Source organism: Aphis gossypii, unplaced genomic scaffold, assembly GCF_020184175.1.
Source record: "Aphis gossypii isolate Hap1 unplaced genomic scaffold, ASM2018417v2 Contig00254, whole genome shotgun sequence".
In the NCBI taxonomy this organism is placed as follows: Eukaryota; Metazoa; Arthropoda; class Insecta; order Hemiptera; family Aphididae; genus Aphis; species Aphis gossypii.
Genome location: NW_026083043.1, coordinates 94,928 through 117,682, shown reverse-complemented (window position 1 = coordinate 117,682; position 22,755 = coordinate 94,928). Strand labels below are relative to the sequence as shown.

Sequence of the window (22,755 nt, the reverse complement as noted above, 5' to 3'; positions counted from 1 at the left end):
CACTGTTCTTCCCGTACGGAGAAACCGGATGGCATTACAACTTACTACAAGAGGGCAACCACCGAAACACGGTTCGGGTTCGTAACACCATCAGGGAGTTTTTATGTTACCATCTGGCCATTAGATACACTGGAAACAATAGCAATGGGAATGAAGGTAATACATTTAGTTTATTGCATGCAGGTGGTTTTTTATTGCAGCAGTTTGTGTGTGATCAATACGTCCGTATGGAAGCGAACAATCTGCGCTACACTCGAGACAATCAGAGAGCGTTTTTTGCTGATGCATATCGGGGCCTTGTGGACCACATAAACCAACAGCTCCACGTTGACGAAATCAACCCTGTAGGCCGCAGGACGATTCTACCATCGACGTTTGTAGGTGGTCCTCGGTACATGAAACAATGTTACCACGACGCAATGGATATTGTGCGTAAGTATGGAAAACCTGACCTATTCATATATTCATAACGTTTACATGTAACCCCAAACTAAAGGAGCTAATGCATGACATAACGGTCAATAGTGTTTGGTAACATAGCTGCTTATGTGTATACAGTTGAGTTTCAGAAACGTGGTCTTCCACACGCACACATACTAATAATCTTGCACGAGGATAGCAAGTTGCTTACTGCTGACGACGTCGACAACGTTGTGTGTGCCTACTTGCCTTAACCGGCAACCGAAAGACGACTATTTGACAGAGTGAAATCGCACATGGTTCACGGACCGTGTGGACAACTCAACCGCAACAGTCCGTGTATGTTGGACAACAGTTGTTCAAAGAAGTATCCCAAAGAATACAGTGAAGAGACTCTGTACATTTCTGATAATGGTTACCCGACTTACCACAGACCGAACAACGGACTTGTGGCAAACGTCAGAGGTCACCCTGTCGGCAATGAGTTTGTTGTCCCGTACAACCCGTACTTGCTGGTTAAGTATGACGCACACATAAACGTTGAGGTGTGCTCTACTGTGAAGAGCGTAATGTATTTGTATAAATACGTATACAAGGGCCATGACGCGGCTACCTTGGAAATTCGGAATGGAGACGAAATAGATAAGTAAGTGAATTAAACTTAAAGTTGTGAAAATTACATTTCACTAATTATTATAATTTTAACTTAATTTGTTCTCTATTGTTTTTTTACTATTTTAAAAATACTTATTTACTTAATAGTATATTACATTATATGCTATATGAATACATAGCATAATTATTATATCATTTAACGGTAATATTACTGTTCAACCTTATTTGTTATTGTTATTATGTCATTATGTATTATATGTATATATTTTGCAATATACTTCTGGTATTATATCTGTTATTTTTTTGGGGTAATTTCTATGTCATTTATTTAGATTATGCAATAAAAATATCTAATATTCTACTTCAATACAATACACTTAGAACAGTCTACTAAACATATTGTAAAGATGTATCAATCTTCCCAGTAACGTTAACTTCGTTATTATTATTTTTATGTATTATTATTTATACAACAATGTATATTATATAGTATAATATATTATTATGATTAGGAATTTCTAATTTAATTTAATTTAATTTAATTAGATATTAAGGTAATTAAATAAACCAAGAAAAACAATTGCCAACTACAATATTATTGCATATGGCATACCAGTATCACATATTAGTTAACTACTACTACACTTTAAACTTATTATTATATATATACATTTCATATAATATAAATTGTATAATGATATATGCTGTTGTTGCCTAACACTTTTTTTTTAATATAAATATATTATTGATTTCAGTTACATAAACTCGCGGTACGTCAGTCCGCCAGAAGCTGTTTGGAGGTTGTTTTCGTATGAAATGCATAACAAAAGTCATATCATCGTTAGACTTCCCGTCCACCTGGAAAACTATCACAACGTGTACTTTGAACCCGGACAGGTATTAGAGCGAGTACAAAACGCCGCCCTGGCTCGAACTAAACTCACGGCTTTCTTTGCGCTCAACGCCATCGATGTCGAGGCTAGACAATACCTGTACCACGAGATACCGGTACACTACACTTGGAACGTGACACGCAGATCATGGGCGCGACGGCAAAGGCAGATGACGTACGAGACGTTGGCTCGAATGTACGTCGTCAACCCACTTGATCGAGATCGTTTTCATTTGAGATTGCTACTTCTGCACAAGAGAGGTTCACAGTCTTTCCGCGATATGAGGACAGTAGACGGGGTGGTGTGCATCCAACCTATGCGGCTGCAGCCGTTGCAATGGGACTTTTGGAAGACGACCGAGCTTTGCGGGTTTGCATGGCAGAATCGGCAACATTGGACACTCCAGTTCAGCTTCGTTACCTATTTGTGACGATACTGTTGTTTTGCGAGACCGCAAACCCGCTGGCGTTGTACCAAGTCAGCGAAGCTCACATGATGGAGGACTTTAATCAGCGATTGCGAGACGCCGAGCGCGCTAGAGTGACGTGTCTCAACGCCATCGCGCAGTTACATCAGGTTCACGGGAAATCGCTCGCGGACTACAGTTTACCTCTATTGGACGTCGCATTGCTAGAATAAGACCCTAACGATGACATTCTGTGTGCAATAGACGCGGCGGTACGCTGGACTGTACAATTGGACGGCTTGAACGACGAACAACGGACAGTGTTCGATCGTGTGATGGCGGCCTTAAACGACAACAGAAACTGCTCAAAAATGTTCTACGTCGATGGACCCGGAGGATCAGGTAAAACGACGTTATACGGATGCCTCATATGGTCTCTTCGCAACCAAGAGCGATCCGTGTTGTCCGTTGCATTTACAGGAATTGCAGCATCGCTAATGGACGGCGGCATGACGATGCACTCTACGTTCGGGTTGCCTTTCGGTACACTGACTGACAATTCAACGTCGACCATCACCATGCAGTTGTTGCGTGCTCAGAGGATACGTGACGCGGCACTCATCGTCTGGATGAAGCGCCAATGTCACCGGGACTACAACTCAAGGTGGTCAATAGATTGCTCAAGGACATCATGGGATCGGAATTACCGTTTGGTGGAAACCGGTCCTGTTCGCCGGCGACTTCAGACAGATACTGCCTGTCGTGCGCAGAGGGACAAGGAGTGACATTGTAAGGTCGTCGATTAAATATAACTCTCTGTGGCGCGACATGGAACAGTTCAGTCTGACGCGAAACATGCGTGCCGACAACGATGTGGACTTTGCTACTTGGTTGCTACAGCTCGGGAGCGGCCAGTTGCCAGCGATCGACGGTGTTCGGGACAGCGTCGAAATCCCCCGAGAAATGGTATGTGACATCGCTAATTTGATTGATTTTGTTTTCCCGCAGCAAATGTCGTTGGCAAACATCGACGAGTTTGCTCGGAAAATAATTTTATGTCCCAGGAATGACGATTGCAGGAAGGTCAATCGCATGGTGTTACAACGCATCGATGAAGCTCACCGGAGCTACACGGCCATAGACACTGTTGTGGTCGATGACCCTGACGAAGTGGCCAATTATCCGACAGAGTTCCTCAACACTCTGGAACCGGACGGACTGCCGCCGTACAACTTAACGCTAAAGGTGGGTTCGATTGTCATGTTGCTTAGGAACCTAGATTCTAAGAGAAGCCTTTGCAACGGTACGAGATTGGTTGTCACTGAATTACGACGATACAACTTCAAGGCGAAGATGTTGTCTGGTGGTGCACAGGACGAAATAATCATTCCTGCGATACCACTCACGTCGTGTGGCGAAGATGACCTGCCCATCATAATGCGAAGAGTACAGTTCCCCGTACGTTTGTCGTTTGCGATGACCATTAACAAGTCACAGGGACAAACGTTTGATAGAGTTGGATTGCTTCTGCCTTCACCGGTATTCACACACGGACAACTGTACGTAGCCTTTTCACGAGTGAGGAACTCACAATCCATAATAGTTGGTATGTGTGGTGATGGTCATGGTAGATTCGTCACTAAGAACATTGTATACAGAGAGGTCCTGCAAACAACTGCATAATGAAGCCTACAAGAACTTAATCGTTAATATCTGACCTGTGTTATCAAAGGGATCTATGTGATCCAAGTGGTCTGTGTGATCAAAGGGATCTGTGTGATCCAAGTGGTCTGTTTGACCAACAGTTTATGGGCAGTCATGAGTGCGACTCGCGGAGAGAAAGTTTGACAACCTCCACGTGGTTCTCTCTGGATGCGAATTCGCTTTGTAGTGAATTCGTAACTAATGTCAAACATGTACTTAAACTTGCTTCAAACACACGAGTTGGTAAAATATTTAGAATATTAATCATACCAAATGTATGTTATTGTTTGTATTTATAATGTTTCAGAAACATAAGGAGTAATGATTCGTGTTGGAAACTCTTATATCAATGCAAATGTGAACATAATCCATAATAATAAAACTATCATTCTATTAATTTGCAACTAAAGTAAAAACTGTTAACCATAACAATTTGCTACACGGCATGTATAGCATTTTATTTGTGTATTCCATTATTTTTTTTTATTTCATTAATAATCTACTTATGTTGGGCATGCATTTAAATTTACACATTTAATTTGTATTTATATTGTTTGTCAATGTCCTTAAGAAACATTACAAGTATTAAGTAATGATTGATATTGTTGATATTGTTTCATTGAACAAACATTTTAATTGTTATAATACAACATAAGCATTGTAGTTACTGATTTGTAACCAAATCAGACACTGTTGACCATAACAATTGTTATAACACACACCATGTACAGCGTTTTATGTATGTAATATTTTCATTGATTACTTACATAGTAATAATAACTATAATACACATTGTACTGTATGTTATTTTTTTTATGTCTCATGTTCAAAATATATATCAAATATATCATAAAAATATACAATATTCTTAATTATTACCATTACAAACAATTAAAAAGAATAAACTCCAATACTTAAACGTATTATTGCCAAGTTTAATTTTATATATACAATAATATTTATTTATTGTTTGTTAATATTATACTTTACTATAGTGTCCTTTAAAATACTTTATATTCCTTTAATTAATTTGATTTTCAAATACATGTGTACAATATATGATGTGGTCGATTAATTTTTAATATAATATGTATGTGTTTAAGAACTAACATCACACTTTCACAGGTATAGATATACACTGGTTGAGGACGGATAGCTAGACACTCAATTGCAATTTTTACAAACACAAAAGAACCGGGCAAGCGACCGAACACCGTATTACACTGGTTGAGGAGTAATAGTATCGATTTACACTGGTTGAGGACGTATAGCTAGACACTCAGTTGCAATTCTTCGGAATCATTTGTTTTTTGTTTTAAAAAAAAAAAAAAAAAACCGGGCAAGCGACCGAACACGTATTACACTGGTTGAGGAGTAGTAGTATCGATTTACACTGATTGAGGACAGATAGCTAGACACTCGGTTGCAATTTTTCGTATTCATTTGTTTTTTGTTTTACAACACAAAAAGAACCGGGCAAGCGTCCGAACACCGTATTACACTGGTTGAGGAGAAATAGACAATCACAATTACCATATTTTGTATTTTTATTTTATGTATATGTAATATATATCTTATTATTATATAATTACACATTTCAAAAACAGCCGGGCTATTATGTCGAGATAAACTTTTACACCGAGAGCGGATAACAATGATAATACCTACTATCAGTTAGGTATATTAACTATAGGTAATAACTTATAACACAACGATCGACTTAAGTACTTTTTTAGTAAATTATCTCTTTTCTAGACACCTGATTACCATTTCCGACCGAATTCCCCGTAAAACGATTTTCACTCGAACTCATCTAAGGTTAGGTTAGGACTCCCTCGGCTCCTTCCAAACCACCGGAGGTTAGGTTAACTAAAATAGTGACTACTAGACTTTTTACGATATTTTCTTTACAGTCCCGTCTTCGATGTAGGGTACTGTTGTAACGTGTCCGCTTCAGCACTCGAAATAGAATTAGATGTATAATAAAAATACACAATTGTTTGTAATATTCAAAGTATTTATTTATTAAAACATAACAAACGTCTGTTCTGGATTTAGAAGTACATACTCTCGTCGTCTCTCGTATTCGACTCCTCGAGATTGTCTAACACATTCCTATTTATGCTATTCGGAGTCACCTTGTTATGATGACGTCCGTACGATCTCAAGGTGTACTCTAATTCTAGTCATCACCTTTGACCTACACACAGGCTTTTCTATAATATGGACTTTTATCAAAGTCAACGAATGTCAGTACATACATACTTATACATATTACTTATATACTAATAATAAGGATTATTACATTCCTCCATCCCTAGAATGAAATTATATTTTGATACAATAAGAACTTAAATACTATGCCTAAATTCTAAAACAATTATAATTTCATACAAAAAAAATTTTTTTTTTTTTTTATATCAGTTACTCTGATTGTGTCAAAATGTACAGGGTTATAATCGCGTAATGGTTCCGGAGGTGCTGTTGAAACAATACAATATTTTTAAACATGCTACAAACAAATAAGATTATAAACAAAATTACAATGCTATAAAACATATAGTTATAATTTTTGTGTACCTCGTGTACAGATTGTTTTGTAATTTGATAATCAATATCTTATTTATGTCATCCAAAGAACTAGATATAGAATTCAAATCGTGTAGTTTTTCAATTTTTCCCATATTTTTAAATGATGGTATACAAAAAGTAGCATCCTGCTTTAATTTTAGATCAACCGTAATTATTTTTGTTTCCGGTATTATATCTACTATTGCGAATTTTGTACCGATGTAACTGGTTGCAATATATTTTGGCTTGCATACCCTTTACATTGTTCTTCGATTGTTAATAACCCTGTTCCTATTAGCTCTATATTTTCTGATTTCTCGTCTAACCCACATGTTAGTACTACATTCTCGTGTTCTACGGTATAGATCCACGTGTTCTTAAATTCTAATTTATGAAATATACTTCCATATAACTCAAAATATAAATATTTACACATTTGCGTTTTTTCCTTTTGTTTCGTAAATAACGCCATTTCACAGTTAGTATTTGCATTTTTAGAATGTATGGGTTGTACTGCATAACAGATAAAGTAATTAATTAATCTTTTACATGAGTTTAATTGTTGTGGTGGTGTAAAGGTCGTAAAATATTCATTAGAAGACTTATCGCAATATAATCATACGTATTTTGTACGTACGCGAACTGTTTGTTTTTAATGTTAATCGGCATCGGAATTATATGATACAAAATAAATTCTGTTGATCTACCAATGGTATTTTAATATTAAACATCAGTAATTGATTATGATACACAACACTGACCTCTGATAATTGATACAAGTTATATGGGTCAATATTATCAATATCGATCGGTAACGATGTACCTTTAGGTAATGATAATTTAATTTCTTTCATGCTTTCATGTAATGCCTCGATAGATAAAACTCCCGCATGTATTTGACCTGCCCTGGCTAAATTAATCATTTCCGATATATAATTGGTCTCGAATGCATACTGACCTAATAATAAATTTAATAACAAATATGAATCTTGTATTCGTGTTTATGATTTACCTCAATTGTTTTATTTATTACCTGATCCGATAAATTTCTTATATCTGCCATAAACTCATTAATTTTATCTCGTAAAAATGTAGTGTCCCTATAACTTTGATCTGTTTGTTTCATTACCGTTTTAATAACTCGCGTTTGTGATTTCATTATATTTAACGTACTTTTTTCGGATTGTTGTAATTGTAATACATTATTTGTATTCGTTTCTACGCACTTATTATCGCATATTCCAAATAGAACATTTGCCAAATTACCTATACCATCAATTAATCCTCTCCTTCCCCTTTTTGAAGGATGTCCTAACGTTTTCAAAATGTTAGCCTTTTGTTTAAAATTTCATTAGTAAAATCCGTAAATACAGTTTTAAAATTTTGACAAATGATGTTAGATCTCGATGGTATTAATTCGTTTTCCAAGCAATATTGTTTTGTACTATCTAAATATGTATCAAAAATTTTCTCGCGTTCGTTATAAATTGTTAAATTAACATATGTCAAAAGTGTCCATTGTGTGTTTATGATCCTGACGGATCCTTTATTTTCAAAATAAAGTCCTGAGTGATTGCTCACGTGTGTAATGTTGTATAGTGCATGTTGTGTTCCGTGTGTTATTGTGTGTAAAATGGACAGACATAAAATAAACCTATAACAATTTTAACTAGATTAGTGTCTATAATTCCGTTATCTAACAATTTATCACATTTTTTTTTTTTTTTTTTATATATATAATATAAATATACTAATATACTTTATATACTACTATTTTATACATTCTATGTTTGTATATATTTCCCTAATTATTATTTACTATCTTTTAAATAGTTGTAAATGGTTCATATGAACTCTTACTATTTTGTTATTTCTTCCTAATTGATACATTTACGGGTTCATGGATCTCCACGATTTCGTATGGGCCTATCCAATTAGGTTCTAACTTGTTTTTCTTTTTCATATTTTTCATAAGTACCTTATCTCCTATTTCTAACTCTATCGGGTTAATATGTTTATCATAAATAGATTTTGATTTTTATTTTGCTTCTATTAAATGTTCTTGGCCATTTGCCTTGCTTCCTGCATACGAGTTCTTAAATCACTTACGTAATCATTGTAATTATACCCCTGAGATGGTGGTTTCAAAAAACTAGATGGAATGACCGGTTGTATACCGAATACTAATTCATACGGTGTGAACTTATGTGCGGTATGTGGTGTGGTGTTATACATATACATCGCATAACTTAACATTTCACACCAATTTTCTTGTTTTTCGTCACTAAAGTTCCTCAATTATTCCTTTAATGTTTTATGGCTACGTTCAAGAGCACCATTGGTCATTGGTGAATAAGCTGTGGTTTGTATTTTATTAATTTTTAATAATTTGCACATCTGTTTAAATAACGATGATAAAAAATTTGAACCTTGGTCACTTAATATATTTGTAGGAATTCCGAAATAACAAACGAATTTTTCTACAAATGTCTTAGCTATGGTCGCTGCGTCCGTGGTTTTTAAAGGATATGCCGCCGAAAATTTAGTTAAATCATCTTGAAGGGTTAAAATGTACATGTAATCATTCCTTGATTTCGTCAGAGGTCCTACTATATCTAAAGCTACTCTTTCGAATGCTCTCGATGAAGTAGTGGTAATTACCAAAGGTTGTTTACTTTTCCGTTTTTCCTTATTAATTTGACATGGTTTGAAATTGTTAATATAGTTTTTAACTTCTCTTTTCATGCCTTTCCATTGTACCCATTGACGTAACCGTTTTACTGTTCTAGAAGCCCCCTGATGTCCCCCTATGCACGTAATATTATGTTGTTCTTAAATTAATGCTTTTTTTACTTCATCGGAAATTTTGTAATCTGTATATTATTTACTTTAATATCAGTACCTTTGAAAATGTATCGTAACATACTCCGAACTATATCATAATTAAGGTCAGACATTATTTTTGGAATTGCTAAAACTGTAATTTTTTCCTTTACGCATACGTTTTTTACATTAATTAACGTTTCGTATAGTATTTGATACGTTGGACTTGATTAAACGATTCTTCCGTAAAAGCATATAAATATTTCCTACCACTATCACGTACTACTGCGACCTCCTTCACCTTTGTGTTTCTGAATACCTGGCTACCTATGTGCCCTAATTGATTATATACTCGCGTAATACATTAAATTTTAATTGAACATCTGCCGTTATAGTAAAAAGTATATCATAATCGTTCGAATAACATTATATGTTTCATTAATTTCTTCGATATTATTATTTATATATACATTGTTGTTATTCATAAATTCTGCGAACGACATTTTGTCCAATTTTTCTATTACGCATATACGCGATAATGCATCAGCATTACTGTGTTCCGTGCCCGGTTTATACACTATCTCGTCGTCGAATTCCTGTAATAATATACGCCACCGTGCTAACCTTGATTTCATGTCTGATACGTTAAAGAGCCAAACTAGTGGCCTGTGATCCGTAATTATTTTAAATCGTTTTCCCCATAAGTAAGGCCTAAAATGTTTAATACCAAAAACGATACCCAAACATTCTTTTTCGATTGTAGAATAGTTTACTTCACTTGTATTCAGAACTCTCAACGCATAGGCAATTGGTTTATCATTACCCATTCCCCTTGAGACAGTACACAACCTACAGCGTAATTCGAAGCATCGGAAGCTAATAAAAACTCCTTGTCGAAATCCGGGTACTGTAATATTGGTTCTCTAGTCAAAATATCTTTCAATTTTCGAATGCGTATTGTTGTGCAACTCCCCATGCAAATTTTGTATTTTTCTTAAGTAACAAAGTTAAAGGCTTCGCGATTTTTGCATATTCCTCAATAAACCGCCTATAGTAACCTGTTAATCCCAAAAATGCCTTAATGTCGGTCGTATTTTTCGGTATTGGTACTTTTTTTACACATTCTACTTCCCCTTCGTCGGGTTGTACCCCCTCGGCTGATAATTTGTGTCCTAAAAATACTACTTCCTTCCTTAAAAAGTGACATTTACGAGGTTGTAATTTCAAATTGTTTTCCCTAAGGTTCACAAAAATAAACTGTAATTTCTTAATCATAGAACTAAGTGAGTCAGCACTTATTTCAATATCATCCAAATACGCGTACATATTTAGGTCTTTACAGCCTGTCAGTAACGCATGCATTAATTCCGAAAAAACCGCTGGTGCTGTTTTTAAACCGAAAGGCATTTTCAGCCATTCCCAATGACCCGTAGAGGTCGAAAATGCTGTTTTATGGGTGTCCCCGGGATGTATCGCAATTTGATGATAGCCATTTGCAAAATCTAACGTGGAAAAGTACTTCGCATGACCTAACTTATCTAGAATATCAGTAATTAAAGGAAGTGGCCAAGAGTTTCCTTCCGTAATTAAATTTAGTTTTCTGAAATCCAGCATAATCGATATTTCTTTTCACCGTCTATCCCTACTTTTTTGGAACTAAAATCAACGGATGATTCCACGGTGAATTGCTTTTTACTATTACTTGTTGTTGTTCTAAAATTGCGACCTGTCTATTTATTTCTTTTTTTTGTTGTTCAACCAATCTATATTGACGTGTATTAATAGGTGGGTGATTAAGTGGTGTCTTAATTTTGTGTGTCACGAGATTCGTACCAATAATCTTATCTCCTTCTACAAAAAACACGTCTGAAAATTCATAAAATAAATCCGATAAAGCCTTAAGTTCTTCTTTGTTAAGATGATCAGTTACTAACTGTTCCGAAATTATTTTAACTCTGTCCGAAAATTTAATTAATTCTGACCTACTATTACTATCAGTTTCAAAGTACATGATTGCTTTATCATTACTATTTTCACCTATTAAATTGGTCTCAATAACCTCCGTATCTGTATATAAATCCCAATTAATTTCGTTCATTTTAAACTCCTGCAAACTAACACAGTTTTCTGAAATATTATTAACATTTGCCATGATTGCATTATTTTCACATAAAGATATAGTATTTCCTAACCATATTAATTTGGATAAATTTTGCTTATTAATTACGACCGAATCGCCATTATTAATGTTTTCATTTGAAACCGAAATAGTTAACACATTATTCGATCTCGGTGGTAAGCTTATCATATTTCTTATTTTTGCTGCCTATCAATTATCATTTCGCCTTTCCTTAAATTAAGTGTTAATCATATCGCTAAAAAAACGGTATACCCAGAATTCCGGTCATTAATCGCTACAAAAACTAGTATGAACCCAATTCATTTGATCTGGAAACTTATCATCGACTACGTGAAAAACCGTATCGAAATAATTATTTATCAATAATTAAATGATTTATAATGCCTAAAGTTTTTATCGAATTCTCGTTAATACCTATTAATGTAGTTGATGTAGCTTCAACCGGTACATTATTTTTTATCGCCGATAATTTAATGATGTTCAAATCTGCGCCTGTATCAATTAAAAACATATTTCCTTTTCCCATTAAAGCACTTGATTCAATTTTAATCTGATTACTATTTAACGAAATTACTTCTTTATTTGTTCCGCGTTTTAACATAAGTATTGAACTATTTTTAATATCGCCTATCGTTTTTATTGTCGCTGAGACGATGAACCTTCACTAATTTTCGATTTTTGTTCGTTATTGTACTTAAGTTTACGGCAATCCTTAACTATGTGACCCGGTTTTTTACAATAATTACATAAAATTGTTGAATATGAAGTACTACTACTACCGTATTCTTTTTTTACTATCGACTCGTTTTTCGCGCTGTAGTTCGTATTACTCTTAGGTTTTTTACATTCCCTACTTAGATGACCGTAACCTTCTCAATTAAAACACTTAGGTTTTGAAAAAGTAGAAGTGTTAGGTTTGTCAAATTTTGGTTTTAAATTTTCTAACGCCTGTTCTTCTTCTAATGCTGCTTTAATCATTTCTTCAAGACTACCTAATTTCATTGCCCTCAATACTGTTCTAATTTGAAAATATAGTCCGTCTACAAAAATATTTTGCGCTTGCGTTGTCAATACCTTAGAAATAGTTTTACTTTCCGTAGTAGATTTATCCTTTGTCATTTCGTTATTAATCTATATAGAGCTAATTCTACCCTACCTGCATAGTCTTGGACTTTTTCGAATTTAGCCTGCGTAATTGAATTAAGTTGTTTTGATAAATATGTCTCCGAAAAATTGTTCCCAAAATTCGCCCTAAGAACTGTTAATAAATCTTTATAATTTGCTATTGTCTATGTTGCGTAATACATAACGCTTTGCCGGATAAATTGCATAGTAACGCTTCTAACACGTCATAACATTGCATCCTCTATATGTTAAAAACGAACTCGCATTTTTTTTCGAAAAGATTTAAATCTTGGATGGTAATCCTGCAAATTCTGGCAGCATCCTAATCGCGCTATCAAAACTTAACTTGCTCATTTTAATAAGTTCTATTTGTTCCGTTAAAACTCCTAAGTGTGCTAGGTAATTATTTCTTTGTTCACTTGCTTCGACCCTACTAGCTAAATTGAAAAACCACTCTAATTCTGTATCTATTTCTGACATAAATAAAATATTATATTACCATAAAAATGCATGTTCACTTCTTGACCGATTGATGATTGAATTGGTGTAGATGTTGATTGCAGTTGCTCTTTCTGTTGATTGCAGTTGACTTGATTTTCTGAATGCAGTTGAATTGTTGATTGAAGTTGACTTGATTTTCTGATTGTAGTTGACTTGATTTTCTGATTGTAGTTAAATTGTTGATTTCGTTGAATTCGGATTTAGAAAGACGTTGTTTTTATTTTATTTTTTTTTTTTATTCAATTTGTAGCTTAAAACATTCGACACACCGCTGCCACCAAAATGTTGTAACGTGTCCGCTTCAGCACTCGAAATAGAATTAGATGTATAATAAAAATACACAATTGTTTGTAATATTCAAAGTATTTATTTATTAAAACATAACAAACGTCTGTTCTGGATTTAGAAGTACATACTCTCGTCGTCTCTCGTATTCGACTCCTCGAGATTGTCTAACACATTCCTATTTATGCTATTCGGAGTCACCTTGTTATGATGACGTCCGTACGATCTCAAGGTGTACTCTAATTCTAGTCATCACCTTTGACCTACACACAGGCTTTCCTATAATATGGACTTTTATCAAAGTCAACGAATGTCAGTACATACATACTTATACATATTACTTATATACTAATATTAAGGATTATTACAGTACTCACTTAGACCGAATTTCACAGCAGAGCGAGGCACATCTAGTGTTTTAAATAAAATAAAATAATTTTCATTCGTATTTTGTATCAATCAACCTGTATATATTTTTTTAGTAGTTAAGACCGAATCCTCACGATTGTGAAGGGGTAGTTTTTACCTCCCCTGGAACGATTTTTTTTTTTCAATATTTTTTTTGTAATACCAAAGGTATATGAAGAAAGGTTATACTAGTCAAATTAAAAAACAATTAGAAAAATTGCTTCGGTCGGAAGGGTTATAGAAAAAAAAAAATAATAAGATTGGAATTTGAAAATGTCTGTTTATAGCTCAAAATAAGTCAAAATGTTTTGAAAATGGTATGGTGTGTAGAAACTGCTTATATAAACATTCAGTCAAAATTTCATGTATTTACCGTAATTTGTTTTAGAGTTACACTAAAAACTAAAATCGATTTTATCGAAAACCAATGTTGCGTCTTGTTTTTTCCTTACTTCTCCATTTGTTTTTCACGGTACTTTTAAAAACTACTGTAAAATGTTTACTTTTACTTTCCTATCATAAAAAGTACTTTGAAGGAAATCTAAGCTTTTTTACTGTCCTAAAACGTGATGACAGACGCAAAAATAAAAATAAAAAATAAAAATAAAAAACGCACATCATTGTAAAACCGATACATTCATCGCTTCGCTCAGAATCTAAAATAATTGCAATTAGAATGTACATTCAACACAGAACCACACTCCACATTAAAAAATAAATAAAAATAAACTAGTATAGTGTATTTTATATTTGTATTATAGTTTATATTATAGAGAATAAACAAAATTAAAATTAATTATTTAACAATAAGCATCCAGAATTTTTTTTTAAATTTTATCCAGTATGGAAAATAAGAATTAAATTTTTATCAATAATAATGTTTTAATAACATTAAAAAACTTTCAAGTAATAATCCAACTTCATTAATATTTCTATTTAAGATAATACAAATAATTGTAGATTTATCCTTTTGTTAAGGGAATGTTTAAGTGTCTCACTATATAGGTTTTATTGTTTTCGTCTTACAAACGTAGGTACCTTATAAGCTGTATTCAATAATAGAACCAATTTTGTCAGTAACAAAATTTAAGTCACTTGTAGATTTTTATATTTTATCGAACTTATTAAGGGTGATTAATATGTCTTATGGATGTCAAATTTAATAAAATAATAACCACTCGAAGGCATATGATATGAAATAGTAAATGAAGTATACCATTAGAAATGTTTGATATTTACTTGTATTATGTTACACATTGTTGGCTCGCCTTCAGCTTTAATAATAAATAGATTAATGAGCCTTAGCGGCCGGGAGGGTAGGCAACTTATTGCACTACCGTCCCATGAGTATAATAAAAGATTTGGTTGTATTTTTGGTATATTAAATAATATTACAATAAATAAATAATAGATAATTGCCTGCTTGGCTCAACAATAAAATTACAATAAATAAATAATAAATAACTCATGTTGTGAATGATATTATATTAACTAAGACCCGTCGGTCATGACTAATTATACTAAATATAATATCACATACCCTTGGGGTTATGGCGTCTTGAGGTGCCGGGATCCGTATAATAATAATAAGTTTAAAATACAATAAAAAGTACAAGATTGATCCCGCACACACTCAAGAACGCCGCTAACCTCAACACGAAGAAACAAGAACTCACAATACACACTGCTACAGCGGACACACAACTCAACAACCACGAGGAACACAATCTTCTGCTGGTAATCAATGACCGCCCTAAACTAGGGGAAAAACAATTAATGATGGGCAATAAATGCGCGAACGATAGTTACCAGACAGAAGAAATCACAAAACACAAGAAAAACGTGGTTTGACAGCTGCAGCAGGAACAAGAAACACAGTATGGCACGGGCGCACGGCTTGCTGGATCGTGGGCAGCGGACCAAAGTAAAGTGCACGAATTCACATAACGGACAGGAGAACGAAGAAACTCAAAAGAACGGTCTTTCAGTGTCACCACACTAACACAATGAACAATGGAAAAACTAGAAACTTTGTGACACTGAAAGCATGACTAGATGAAAAACTTAAAGTTTTGAACATAACCGAATAACTAAGAAAACATTGATAATGATTCCACAGCTGGCCGGTCGCACACTAACGCCTGATAAGCGTCAGCCGACGAAGGCTGCAACTGTGGAACGCACCGTTACGTGCACATGAAAACGATAACAGAAGAAAACATAGATAACACAAACATAATAACAAAAAAAGGCCATATTGGCACAAACACACATTATATTGATTTTTTTTAGAAATCGTGTTTGCTAGTACCTAATTGTCTTTGGAATGAAATAAGTGAACAGCTTAATAACCATATGTCTAGAAAGGCTATGCACACATTTGTTTTTGAAGGAAGATACTCTGTTAAGGAAAAACTAGGATTTTCTACTCCAAAATCTATTTCAGAAATAAATATACCACGTCAAGTCTCAAATGAAGCAAGTAAGTAAAGCATATGGGAATATACATCGTAAAAGATTATATGCAGGTAATGAGTTACGTATTAATCATACAATTTTAAAATTAGAAATACATAAAATATGATGATAATATTGTTAGTTTATATGAATTTACAGTAAATGATAATACTAGCAGCGATAGTAGCGACCACTCTGAAATGCCATCAAAAAAGTTTGTTTTTACTTTTTCGGTAGACGAATGGAAAACAATTCAGCCACAAGAAATGAACTATAAAATGATTGACAAAACAAGACCTATGCAAAACACTAGGTTTTAAAAATTTCAACTTTTTTTTTTAGTTTGAATTAAATTGAATTCTAAGTCAATTGTTTATTTTAGAATGTATTATGTTTTGCCGAAATCTAATTGGACTCCTATTATGGCTGAACATTTTTGGAAACATACTAGTTTACCATGTTGTTTCATTTAAAAGAGCAAAAGTTACTCCTGATGGTTGTAATAAATATTCAATTTCAACTCGAAAAAGATTATTATTTATTAAAATTGTACAGGTGCAAATAATAATACAAAATTTTAATTATGTAAGTTATTTTATGTTATTATTTATAAAGTTTCATTACTGAATAAATCCATACTATTTTCATCACTGTATGTTGACGGGGTGGGTGGAGAAATGATTGAAGGTGGAACAAACTGTCTTGAATATATAATATTTTCAGAAGGGCGAACTTGTGGCAAGCGTGTATATAAAGGATGTCGTTGAAGAGTTTGGAGTTGTGCATATTGTTTAGATATAGCTTCAGTAAAAAGTACAGATGTATGATATTGAGGTATACTCTGTGGAGATTTTCTCATACGTTTAATAATATTGAGTACTTCTGACGCGGTCCCGCGTAATAGTCGCTTGAATACAAGCGACCTTTGCACGGATACCCGCGCCGTCACCTGCCTGCCCAACCGCCAATCGACGACGGCCGACACCGACGCGCGATAAGCGCGTCTGGAATTGTCAACCGCCGGTACCGCGGACTCGCTCGGTCACTAGTTTTTCGACCGTCCCGACGAACACCGCGGACCGATTTACTCCACCCCCGTCACACCATCAACCGTAACAAAACGGCCATTCTTTTGCTTTTAGCTTATTTACTTTTTGTCACCGACATTTGTATACAATTTCAAATATACGGCGATCACGCACCATTTAACACAACGTATTGCTTGTTTTTTTTTTGCCTAGCGTATTATTTTTGTTCTTTCCACGTTCCCCACGTGTATTTTTTTTGTTTTTCACCACTGTGCGCGTCGGCTTCGCGACTGACACCGAGGCACCGCTACAGATTTGGCTCCCCGAAAAGGAATCACCGGTAAGTGAAAATTATTATCATTTACTTACCATATACTACCCACCCCATTGCACCCCCTGTTGTGAAACTTGCGGAAAGTCCCCGATTCCATACGACGGAAACGTGGATTGCAGGCGGTAACGGAAAAACCCGGCGTTACGTAACATAACCATAAAGCACGTAACGACCGACCGTCCGCGCCGCCCGACTTACGGACGCACCGATTTCAGCGCGCGCGACACTGCAAACACACACGGAATAGGATAGGTAGGAACGCAGGAGCGCGACAAGGTCACACAACCACCGCCCAGCACCGCCACCCGCAAACGCCCGGGACAAAAATACACCAAACCGGACCGCCGCCGCCGCCGCCGCCCAAAGCGACCGCCGCCGAAGTCGTAATCGCGATAGTCGATCGGATAACGCACACACGCGCAGCCGCGGCACACGTCACGAAAACCGGTTAGGTGATTGCCGGGCACACACACAACAACAACAAACCCACTGACCTACATTCGGACGGAAATAAATACCGATAAACGAATCACTCGTAATCGGAGGAACGGGACACCCGCCCCACCGACAACAGCCACGTATATCTTTCCCGTACACAGCACCGGAAAACCGACCGGACGACATGTCGGGAAAATATATTAACGAGTTGACCGTCGCGGAACTACGTTATGAATGTAGGCAACGCGGACTACCGGATGGGGGCGCAAAAGACGCCCTCGAAATCCGGCTGTCCCAACATTTCGCGGATATGGACCTGCAGGCCAACGCTGTCCGGTTCCAGCCCATGGAGACCATTGGGCAGACCGGAAGCGGCTCGGATTCGAGTCAGGCACTCCAGCCCTCACCATCCGAGACCACAGCGGACAACCGCACAGACACCCACCAGCCGCAAAACACCAACAACCAACCACCCACACCACACAATCAGCAACTGACGGACATGATCAGAAGGGGCCGCGACATAATTCAGGAGGCCCAGAGATCGGCAACGCCCCCGCCGCGAGCAGACAGTCTGGAATCGCGACTGGCTATGCTCGACTGCTCGAGAGCTGCATGATCCGTTTCGGTGACGACCAGCGTCGCATAGCAGAGACAATGCGACGTTTGGAAATTGGTGTGTCTCAACAGGCGCCGGAACGACAACCGGAGGCACCGTCACCGTACCGCCTCCACAGCACGATGTTATCAGGACAGCACCGGAACACGCCGGAGACATCGGTGACCGATAGCACGCGAGCGCGCACACACACACACACAAACACGTCGACCGTCACGGACTACGGAACGAGTTACCCCGCGCCACGCGAACCGCGTGCCACGGAATACCAACAATCCGATCACGTACCCGGCCGTTCCGTACGTTTTGAAAACACGGCGTGTAGTCACAATGTGCCAACACCCTCGCACACATATGAAACGCACCAGTCAACACTTATACCGTACGACGAGGTACGTACAGCGAGGTTTTCGCTGCCGGAGTTCCACGGCACCACACCCGAGGACCCGGTACGGTTTATACACAAGGCGGAGTCGATACTATACCAGTCACGGATAGATAGGTCGGGCTGGACTAACATTATAGAACCGCAGCTGAAGGGCGTGGCCAATACATGGTGGAGCACCATCAGGTTGCTGGACCTCACCTGGGATGAGTTCCGCGCCGAATTTTTGGAGAAGTTCGACAACGCGGACATGCAATCCCGGCTGCGGGCTGAGATAGTATCGGTGAGACAAACGGCCACACAGACACTAACGGAGTTCGTGATAAGGAAAAACCAACTCGCGCGCCGTATCAACACCGGGCTACCTGAACCACAGCTAGTCAGTACGATAACCGGATTAACGCGAGATGAGTACCGCACACACATACGTCTGCAAAGTCCCGCGACATTCGCTGACCTTCGCCGGATCGCGAGCATATTAGATTACACACCGGAAGAAATACCACCACCAACGCTATCGCTACCGCGACCGAAACCGCAATACAAACAGGTCGAACAGACCCGCGCAACCCGGCCGACCCACCAGTCGCGAACACGGGACGGTACAGCTGGAAAACCGCTACCGCCCAACCCGTGCAAGCATTGTGGAGGGCCTCACTGGAACAGTGACTGCCCCGAGCACACACCGGTTTCGGGAAACGGAAACTGAGTCGGCGAACATTTGTCCGCGCTGCCGCCTCACATACACACACACACACGATCACGCCACCGCCAACAACGTTCGGCAATACGGACGGGGATATAACTGTCAAACGCGCATCGACAAACTCGGCGTCTTCAGATATATCGCCCGCCCGCACACATAAAATTTCATCAAGTAGTAGGTCGTCGACACCACACAAACACACACAGACTACTACTATGAAATCAACGTGTGCACCGTTGGAACGTACAAGTAGCACAGAGGCAACCGTACCGGACAATCTGATAATGGCGGTGCAAACCGCTCGCCAGAGTACCGGTAACGCGGTTAAGAACCAGTTGCCCCGCTACAGTACACAGCCAACGTCGAGTAACGAAAAGCGAATATGCCCCGACAAGATTCCGACCCCCGCGGTCGAGCTCGAATTTAGGTCAGGCTTCGTAACAGCGCTACTCGACTCACACACACAAAAATCATATGTAAGCCCGAACATTGCACGCACACACGGCACACCACACCACGGACAACCCACCCACGTACGAATGGCGGACGGACACACCACAATGACAAGTGGTACCGCCACATTCGAAGCCAGGATAGGAGAACTGACGGTTATTTTCACCGCAGCCATCCTGGACAACTTATACTGCGACATACTCCTAGGACACGACTTCCTGGTACACAACGAAGTCACCTGGGACTACACAACAAGCACGATTCACTTAGGGTCACATAGGAGAACAACGGCGTGCTGGAAGGGCCGGAATACCCACCCCCCACCTACACCAGATATCGATAATTTGGTAATACACGGAGACACACACACACGCGCGAAAATAACCGAAGTAATTCGCAACTACCCGGACGTTTTCAGCGGTCACGTAGGTCGCACCAGATTAATCGAACACGATATACTCTTAAAAAACCAAACACCCATAGCGCTCAAACCATACCCCTACCCGCAGGCAAAACAGGTTATTATCGATACCATGGTACAGGATATGGAACAACAGGGACTTGTAGAGCAAAGCACGTCGCCATGGGCCGCGCCCGTTGTCGTAGCAAAAAAGAAAGACGGCTCGCCCCGACTGTGCATCGACTACCGACGACTCAACGACGTCACTGAGTCCGACGCTTACCCAATGCCGGACCTCAATAAGTTGATACGTCAAATACGAGGCGCGAAAATTTTTAGCATTTTGGACCTTAAGTCGGGATACTGGCAAGTACCACTTACCCAAAACGCCCGAAAATATACGGCATTCCGGACGCGTCGAGGTCTGTATCAATTTCGAGTCCTCCCCTTTGGCCTCAAGAACAGCCCCATGACTTTTGTACGTTTAATGAACGAAGTATTGAGAGGGTACCTGGACGAGTTCGTCCGCGTATATCTTGACGATATAGTGGTGTTTTCAAACACTACGGATGAACACCAGTGCCACTTGGACAAAGTTCTGGAACGCCTACAGAGACACGGGCTAACGTGCAACACGGGAAAATGCAGTTTCGGATCTACCGAAATATCATTTCTCGGACACATAGTCACCTCCGACGGCATAGATAAGCAACCGGAGAAACTAGAGGGCATCATGCACTTCCCCACACCAGCTAAAGTTAAGGACCTACGGAAATTCCTGGGTGTCTGCAACTGGTACAGCCAGTTTGTCGACAACTACGCGGACACCATAGCACCGCTAACAAACAGGCTCAAACAGGGTACCAAATGGTCATGCACCGAGACCGAACAGGCGGCGTTTAACACAATAAAAAGCGCCCTGTACAACTCGCCAAAACTGTCGACACCAGATTATGGAAAACCGTTCTGCCTACAGACTGATGTTAGCGAAATAGGGGCAGGTGCCGTTCTTTTTCAACGGGGTGACAGACCGGACGAAAGGCGGATAATCGCCTACGCAAGCAGAAAGTTCAGTGACACGCAGAGACGGTACGCCGCGGTTGAACGCGAGTGTCTCGCGATAATCTGGGCAACGGACAAGTTTAGACCATATTTGGAAGCTCGCCGCTTTGACCTGTACACAGACAACGCGGCCCTCACGTGGCTCCACCGAGCCAAAAATACAAATTCCAAGTTAACCAGGTGGGCGCTACAACTGGCTAACCTGGACTACAAAACCACGCATGTGCCCGGCGTACAGAACGAGGCGCCGGACATGTTGTCGCGGAATCCGGCTCCCGGGCCCCCGGTAGACGAGGAGCACCTCGAGGAACGTCTAGTAGGAGTACCCACGACACCACCCACCACCACAACACCCGTCACGGCTACTAGCATACCGGCCGACAACCTGTTCGCCACGACGGACCCGGACAAGCCGACCGAAGGCCACACCATCACACACGCTATGCTCGCGACGTGGCAGGCCAATGACCCCAAAACGCGAGACATAATGAACAACGGAAGCACCACAGCAAAAAGTGGTCAATACATCTTTGCCGACGGGCTTCTGCGGAAAAAGTTGGGCGAACACACGCCCATAGTAGTACCGAACGATAAAGCGCAGAATGTGATCTGGATATACCACGACCACGTCCTCGCAAACCACCCAGGTTGGAAGGAGACATACAGGGCGGTAAGACAACGTTTTTTTTGGAACGGCCAAAAACTGTATGTCAAGTCGTGCCACATTTGCGCGTGTACCAAGCCACTGAACGCGCGTGCAGATGACCCGATCACTCCCAGAACGCCCCGGCCACCCTGGGAGGTAATTAGCGTAGACCTCATGGGCCCCTATCCACGTACGAGTAGGGGAAAATAATATTTACTGGTTGCCACGGACTTGTTTAGTAGGTGGACCGAAGCGTACCCGCTCGGAACAGCCACTACGAAAACAATAACCGAAACACTCGAACGAGAGTTCTTTTCACGTTTCGGATACCCCCGT

General features: G+C 38.7%; 1 protein-coding gene and 1 pseudogene across 1 annotated transcript; both read left to right on the top strand.

The window, feature by feature from the left end:
* The first annotated feature begins 653 nt into the window (after window positions 1–653).
* Window positions 654–1,070, top strand: LOC126553537 (uncharacterized). The gene has a single exon (XM_050208686.1). The coding sequence runs from the start codon at window positions 717–719 to the stop codon at window positions 1,068–1,070; it is 354 nt and encodes a 117-aa protein (XP_050064643.1). The 5' UTR covers window positions 654–716.
* A 1,904-nt stretch (window positions 1,071–2,974) lies between these two features.
* Window positions 2,975–4,017, top strand: LOC126553529 (ATP-dependent DNA helicase PIF1-like; annotated as a pseudogene).
* The last annotated feature ends 18,738 nt before the right edge of the window (window positions 4,018–22,755 follow it).

Bases quoted from the DNA above. Each gene is read 5' to 3' on its own strand.
- LOC126553537 (XM_050208686.1), top strand. From the start codon at position 717: ATGGTTCACGGACCGTGTGGACAACTCAACCGCAACAGTCCGTGTATG.